Source organism: Enhydra lutris, unplaced genomic scaffold, assembly GCF_002288905.1.
Source record: "Enhydra lutris kenyoni isolate GAN:26980312 unplaced genomic scaffold, ASM228890v2 scaffoldscaffold20, whole genome shotgun sequence".
Classification (NCBI taxonomy): domain Eukaryota; kingdom Metazoa; phylum Chordata; class Mammalia; order Carnivora; family Mustelidae; genus Enhydra; species Enhydra lutris.
In genome coordinates, this window is record NW_019154104.1 from 19,932,972 (window position 1) to 19,940,361 (window position 7,390).

At 38.3% G+C, this 7,390-nt stretch overlaps 1 protein-coding gene across 1 annotated transcript in view; it reads right to left on the bottom strand.

The window, feature by feature from the left end:
* Positions 1–6,572: 6,572 nt before the first annotated feature.
* LOC111148677 (coenzyme Q6, monooxygenase) overlaps positions 6,573–7,390 on the bottom strand; it is a 19,295-nt gene continuing 18,477 nt past the window's right edge. The window contains exon 12 of the mRNA XM_022505449.1: positions 6,573–6,697. Coding sequence (XP_022361157.1) covers positions 6,668–6,697 — 30 coding nt within the window. The 3' untranslated portion in view covers positions 6,573–6,667. The remainder of the gene's footprint in view (positions 6,698–7,390) is intronic.

Below are 7,390 nucleotides of genomic sequence, written 5' to 3' on the forward strand. Positions count from 1 at the left end.
CTCAGTTGGTTGGGCAGCTGCCTTCGGCTCAGGTCATGATCCCAGCGTCCTGGGATCGAGTCCCGCATCGGGCTCCTTGCTCATCAGGGAGCCTGCTTCTCCCTCTGCCTCTGCCTGCCAGTCTGTCTGCCTGTGCTTGCTCTCTCTCCCTCTCTCTCTCTCTGACAAATAAATAAATAAAATCTTTAAAAAAAAAAAAAAAAAAAAAAGAGAGAGGACAGCCAGTCTCTAAGGACAAGGTTTGGGAGGGGTGGCTCCCTTGAATAGACCACCTTCTTTAATCAGCTTTTAATCAGACACCCTGAGATTAACTAACACATCAGCTTCACAGGACTGTGTGTGTGTTCAGCGCCCATACCTCCTCCCAGGCTAATGTATTTAATTTCTCATCCTAAACGTGTTTTCTTTGTATTTCTAAGATCTGGCCTCTAGATTTGGGTCACAGCTCCTTTCAGGTTGTCTTTTTATTCTCCATTATTTAGCAGTACCTCTTAATGCCCTGGTGCTGATCATTTTAGCTAACTTCCTGTAAATTGTTTGCCTAGTTCCACAGTTTCTGAGATCCTTCTTGGTGGTACTTAACGTTTGATTTGGTTGGACATTTGGGCCCACATCAGTATGGTGGATTCTCTTTCTGAATTTGAGTGCTCAGAACTCTTGATTCTGTGAATTATTTCCCCTAAAAGTAATTATCTTGTATTTTTTTTTTTTTTAAACATGACCATTATCTGCTGCTTCTCTACCCACTCGAGTGCTCTTGGACTTGAAAGATCTTTCTAAAATCTGGCTCTTTTGCCTTGGCTCCTTGCCTCCAGGTTTTTCCCAGTACAGTTTATATAAATCTCCCCCAACTTGTAGCCTTCACAGTAGACTCTTTCAGATCCTTCAAAAAAGATGGTACTATACCTGGCCCTCACATCAGCTCCTGGGGAACCTTATTTTTTCGTCTTTCCATTGAGTCAGTATTTGACATCTGGTATGTGCAAGTAACTAGGCAAATTTCCATATCTTCATCCCCCAAATTTTAGTTATTTTTAAATACATTGTGGAATTTCTTCAGATTCTTCCAACTTTTACTATACTGAGGTTACCTTTAATACCTGTTCTTTCTCAAAAATGCTACATAATGAAATAATAGAATCTTTAGGAACAGCCAAAGTTCAAACCCAATCTTATGCCCATTGAAGAATTCCCTTAACATATCTGACTGGTTATCATTCAGCTGCTGTTTAGGGATGTGTTCAGAAGCTCACTCCATTTTTAGACTACACTGATGTTTAAAAGAAAATCCCCTTTATATTGAGCTCAAATTACCTATCTTCTCAGTGGTCTTAGTTCTGCTCTAATCCCTCCTTAGCCTTTCAGTCCTTTGAGAAAGCTCCCAAGTCCTTTATAGTCTCTTCTTTAACATCCCATATGGCTTCTAGACCCATCTTTATCCAAAAAAAATAGGGTGTTAGAACTAGTCATCATACACTAAATGTTGTTTCATATGATCAGGGAGAGAGAGACCATTTCCTCTAGTAGAAACAACTTGTTTTCTGAGAGGTAAACTGTGTTCACTGGACTCGTCCAGCTTGATGGGCCCAGACAGCTAAGATCCCATGGCGTTTACCAGCACAGCTTGTCTCTGAAGCCTATGAACACGGGTCGGGTATTGTTCAGCAACTCCTTTGATCATCCCAGGTACCTTCAGAAATCTTGGGTAGATGCAGTAAAATTCCAGAAGTGTATCGACATATATTCTGATTATCTTGATGAGAACATCTAGAGAATTAATTTATCCATTTTAGGAGCAGTTTGGAATGAGAATTTTTATTTCCTAGAAAAACCAATTTTTCTATAATTGTCCTTATTTCCCCTTAGTGTACTTTTGGGCCTCTTGTTAAGGGGTCCTACAGAATCTAATATTGCTGGTTGTTCCCTCTCTGTAAATGTGTTTTTAATGTTTCTAATACTAAGGACATGGCCAGGCACGAGTGGATGTTCTGTGTTTGTTACCATCACTATCGTATGAAGAACATCCTCTCTGGGTCGTGGAGGTCCTTGCAAGGTGTGCCTTAAATTCTTTCTGTCTTGCCGGAATTGGTTTGCGTACTTGCGGAGTCCATGATATCCGTACCTGGGTGGGCTACCTTTCCATATTTTGTTAAAAATTACCTTTTTTTTCCCCTACAGTGACCTTTCTGGACTCTGCCTGTACTCACATGGCTTTTCACAGTAATTGCCCTATTCCATTCTGGGCACATTTCTCCTGAGATCCCAGGAAGGTTCATGACTGTCACTTTTTTAGCATCTTAAAAATATTCTGCTTTTGCCTGTAAAGCTACCCCTGTGGTAACAGATTTCTCATTCCTTCAAAAATTATTCTAAAAATAGCTTAGTTTGGCCCAAAAGCAGACTGTTTCTTCTCATTTCATCTTCAAATCAGACTTTTGGACAAGGTGTTTTTTACAGTGTACAAATCCAGTGGATGCGCAAATCTCTTTAAAAGGATTCTCTACTACTGTGAGGTGAGGTTTTTCAAAAACCCAAAGCAAGATACCCCTTCCCCTGCAAGTCAGCCACCCGTCTGCAACCACATGTGAACAGATTCTGCTGCTAATTGAATTTCCTTTTTGACCTGGTTCCTTTTGTCAGACCTGTGCAATTAAATAATTTATTGTTTTATTACAGAACAGCCAATAGTGTCCTAGAGAGAAACCATAAATAAAATTGAAACCTGGTGCTGTGATAAGGAAATAATTAACATTAATAAGATTTTTTTTCCCCCAGAAAGTCCCGTGTGCAACTTTAACAAAGGTTAAAGTAATTTATGTTTCATCTGCATTGCGTTAGGAATTTTAAAACAGCAATTTTAACAAAAATGCATGAATTTAGTATTTTTAATTTTTATCTTCATTAGAAAGCAATTGTGTAAGTTTATGACTGGCATTAAAAAGAATTACATAAATTTTTTTTATTATATACGTTCCTGGTGTACAGCTTTATAATTTAACATCCCTATACTCTACAAAATGATCACCACCACAAATCTAGTCATCAAGCAGTTGACTTCCTCCTCTGGTAACCACTGGTCTGTTTTCTGTGAGGTGGTTTTTGTTTTGTTTTGTTTTTGTTTTGTCCTTTTGTTGAGATTCCCCATGTAAGTGAAACTGACTTTTCTCTATTACATGTGATCTTTGGCTTCTTTGTGGTAGGTTAATTGCGTTGATATGTGTGGGTTTATTTCTGGACTCTCAGTTCTGTTCCATTTGATCTCTGTGTCTGTTTTTGTACCATACTGTTTTAAGTACTACACCTTTGTAGTATAGTTTGAAATTAGGGAGTGTGACATCTCCTCCTTTGTTCTTCTTTCTCAAGACTGCTTTGGCTACTCAGGATTTAATGTGGTTCCATACAGAGTTTAGAATCATTTGTTCTAATTCTGTGTCCTATGCTGTTGGAATTTAGAGAACTACTGCAGGGAGTCTAGAGATTGCTTTGGGTAGTGTGGAGTTTTTAGTAATATTATTCCAACCCTAAGCACAGACTAGCTTTCCATTTGTGTTCAGTTCCTCAGTGTCTTTGCTGTTTAAGCGTCTAGCTCTTTCATCTCATTGATTACCTTTATTTATAGGTATTTTACTCTTTGTGATGCAATTGTAAATGGAATTGTTTCATTTTGTTTTTTAAATGGGATTGTTTTCTTAACTTCTGGCGCTTTGTTCTTAGTGTTTGGAAACACTAGTTTGGAAACACCAGTTTCTGTGTATTAATTTTATATCCTGTAACTTTACTGAATTTTTTAGTTCCGACAGTTTTTTGACGGAGTCTTTAGGGCTTTCTATATATAGTATCATGTCATCTGCAAATAGTGAGTTTTACTTCCTTTCTGACTTGACTGCTTTTTATTTTTCTTTCTTGCCTAATTTCTGTAGCTGGGAATTAACAGTACTATGACGGATAGAAGAGGTGAGAAAGGGCATTCTTGTCTTGTTCCTGTTCTTAAGATGAAAGGCTTTCAGCTTTGTACCTTTGAGTATGATGCTAGCTAAAGGTTTGTCATATATGGTCTATATTGTGTTGAAGTACATTCCCCATTCCCTAATGTGCCCACTTTGTTGAGAATTTTTAGCATAAATGGATATTGAATTTTGTCAGATGATTTTTTACATCTATTAAGATGATAAAATGACTTGTCTTTCCTTCTGTTAACCTACTTGATTTCCGTAGGTTGAACTGTCCTTGCATCCCTGGAGTAACTTAATTATGGTGTATGATCCTTTTTTTTTTTTTTTAAAGATTTTATTTATTTATTTGACCCAGAGAGAGATATCACAATTAGGCAGAGAGGCAGGCAGAGAGAAAGGGGGAGGCAGGCAGAGAGAAAGGGGGAAGCAGGCTCCCTGCTGAGCAGAGAGCCTGATGCAGGGCTCGATCCCAGGACCCTTGAGACCACAACCTGAGCTGAAGGCAGAGGCTTTAACCCACTGAGCCACCCAGGTGCCCCTCTATGATCCTTTTTAATGTATCATTAGATTTGTTAATATTTTGTTGAGGAGGACTTTTCCATCTGTGTTCATCAAGGATATTGGCCTATAAATTTTTTGTGGTATCTTTGCCTGGTTTTGGTTATGAGAGTAATGCTGGCCTTATAAATTGTATTTGGAAGCTAATCCTTCTCTTTTGGAAGATTGTGAGAGGTATTAAATCTTCTTTAAAAGTTTGGTAGAATTTGGGGCGCCTGGGTGGTTCAGTGGGCTAAGCTGCTGCCTTCGGCTCAGGTCATGATCTCAGGGTCCTGGGATCAAGTCCCGCATAGGGCTCTCTGCTCAGCAGGGAGCCTGTTTCCCTTCCTCTCTCTCTGCCTGCCTCTCTGCCTACTTGTGATCTCTCTCTGTCAAATAAATAAATAAAATCTTAAAAAAAAAAAATTAAAAAAAAAAGTTTGGTAGAATTTGCCAGTGAAGCTGTTTCTAGACTTTGGCTTATTGGGAAATTTTTAATTTACTGTTTCAAATTTCCTTACTAGTAATCAGTCTATTCATATTTTGTTTCTTCATGATTGTTTTGGAAGGTTGTACATTTCTAAGAATTTATTCACTTCTAGGTTGTCCAGCTTGTTGGCATATAATTGTTCAGTGTCTCTTAGGATCCTTTGGATTTCTGTGGTACCAGTTATACTAACTACTTCTCTTTAATTTCCGATTTTGAGTCTGCTCTTACTTTAACTTGGTTAGTCTACTGAATATTTGTAGATTTTATCTTTTTGAAGAACCAGCTCTTAGTTTCATTCATTTTTGTAATTGTCTTTTGTCTCTGTTTCTGCTTTAATCTACCTTCCACTCCTCTCAGGCTTTGTTCTTTTTCTAGAAAGTTCCTTTAGATATAAAGTTATGTTGGCAATCTGATATTTTCCTTGTTTCTTCAAGTGGGCATGAACTTCCCTCATAGAACTGCTTTTGCTACATCCTATATATTTTGGTGTCATATTTTGGTTTTGTCTCTAGGTTTTTTATTTCTCTTTGATTTCTTTGATGACACACTGGTTGTTCAAAAGCACATTACTTAATCTCGTATTTGTGCCTTTCCCCATTTTTTTTGTAATTAAGTTATAGTTGTATACCATTGTGGTCTAGTTTCATACCAGAGATGCTTGATAGAATTTCCATTTTCTTTAATTTGTTGAGTCTTGGTTTTTGGCCTTATTCTTGAGAACATTCTACATAGACTTGGGAATGTGTATTCTGCCTTTTAGATGGAATGTTCTGAGTATGTATGTTATGTCCATGTGGTATAAAAGTCCAGTGTTTCTGTATTGATTCTTTTGTCTGGATGAATTATCTATTGACAAGAGTGGGATATTAAAGTCTCCTACTATTACCATATTGCTTTATCTCCCTTTAGGTCTATTAGTATCTGCAGACATCCAACAACTGAGCCACCCAGGTGCCCTCTAGTTTTTGTTTTAAAGTCTGACTGGAGTATAGCTAATCCAGCTTTCTTTTCATTTCCATGGAATATCTTTCTGTCCATTCCATTTTCAGTCTGGGTATGTCCTTCAGTATCTAAGTCGTAGATGTGTTTTTTTACCCACACAACCAACCACTCTCTTTTGATTGCAAATTTAGTCCATTTTCATTTAATTATTGGTAGGTATATTCTTACTGACATTTTGTTACTTGTTTTGTTTATTTAGTTCTCTGATCTTCTTTCACTTCTCCCTTGTGGTCTGATGGCTTTCTTTAGTGTTTCTCATTTTCTTTTGTGTACTTACATTTTCCTCTTGTGGTTACCATGAGGTTCACATAAAATATGTGATGTAAATAGCAGTCTGTTTCAAGTTGATAGTAACTTAATTTTAGAAATCTTCTCTTTTATAAATCCTCCCTCAAAAATGAATGAGACAGTACCTTAGCAATTTTTCTTTCAGTAATAAAAAGTCTTTTCAACCAAATCACAATAGTCTTCCTTTGGGGTTTTTTTGTTAGCTTGACTGATATGCCCTCCTCACAGCAAATTATCTATCACTCATGATTTGGGGGTCCACAGGCCCATAAAGCAGAGGAGAAAAAGAGGCTAGAGAAATCTAATGTAAAGCGAATTTATTAAATCTTGAAAATATGTGATAGTCTTCAGAAAAGATGTTCATTTTTCTTCAACACAATGTCCAGAAGGGGAGCATTCATTTGCTTGCAAAGGCTATAATCTGTTCCTGGAGAAAAATGAAATAAAATGAATGATACTTGGACCCTGTTAAGGTGACGGCAAGTGAAAAAATATTTTAAAATAATATATAGGAGCGCCTGGGTGGCTCAGTTGGTTAAGTGTCCGACTCTTGATATCGGCTCAGGTCTTGGTATCAGGGTTGTGAGTTCAAGGCTCCATGCTGGGAGTGGAGCCTACTTAAAAATAAAATACCCAGGGGCACCTGGGTGGCTCAGTGGGTTAAGCCTCTGCCTTCAGCTCAGGTCATGATCTCAGGGTCCTGGGATCGAGCCCTGCATCAGGCTCTCTGCTCAGCAGGAAGCCTGCTTCCCCCCCTCTCTCTGTCTGCCTCTCTGCCTACTTCTGATCCTTCTCTCCCTCTGTCAAATAAATAAAAAAAACCTTTAAAAATAAATAAATAAAATACCCAAAGTGATTAAAGCAAAAACTTACTAAGTCCCATACAGATGCTCCTCTCGAGAGTCCCTCCAAGGGGTGCCTGGGTGGCTCAGTGGGTTAAAGCCTCTGCCTTCGGCTCAGGTCATGATCCCAGAGTCCTGGGATCGAGCCCCGCATCAGGCTCTCTGCTCGGCAGGGAGCCTGCTTCCTCCTCTCTCTCTGCCTGCCTCTGCCTACTTGTGATCTCTCTCTGTCAAATAAATAAAATGTTTAAAAAAAAAAAAAAAAAAAAAAAGAGTCC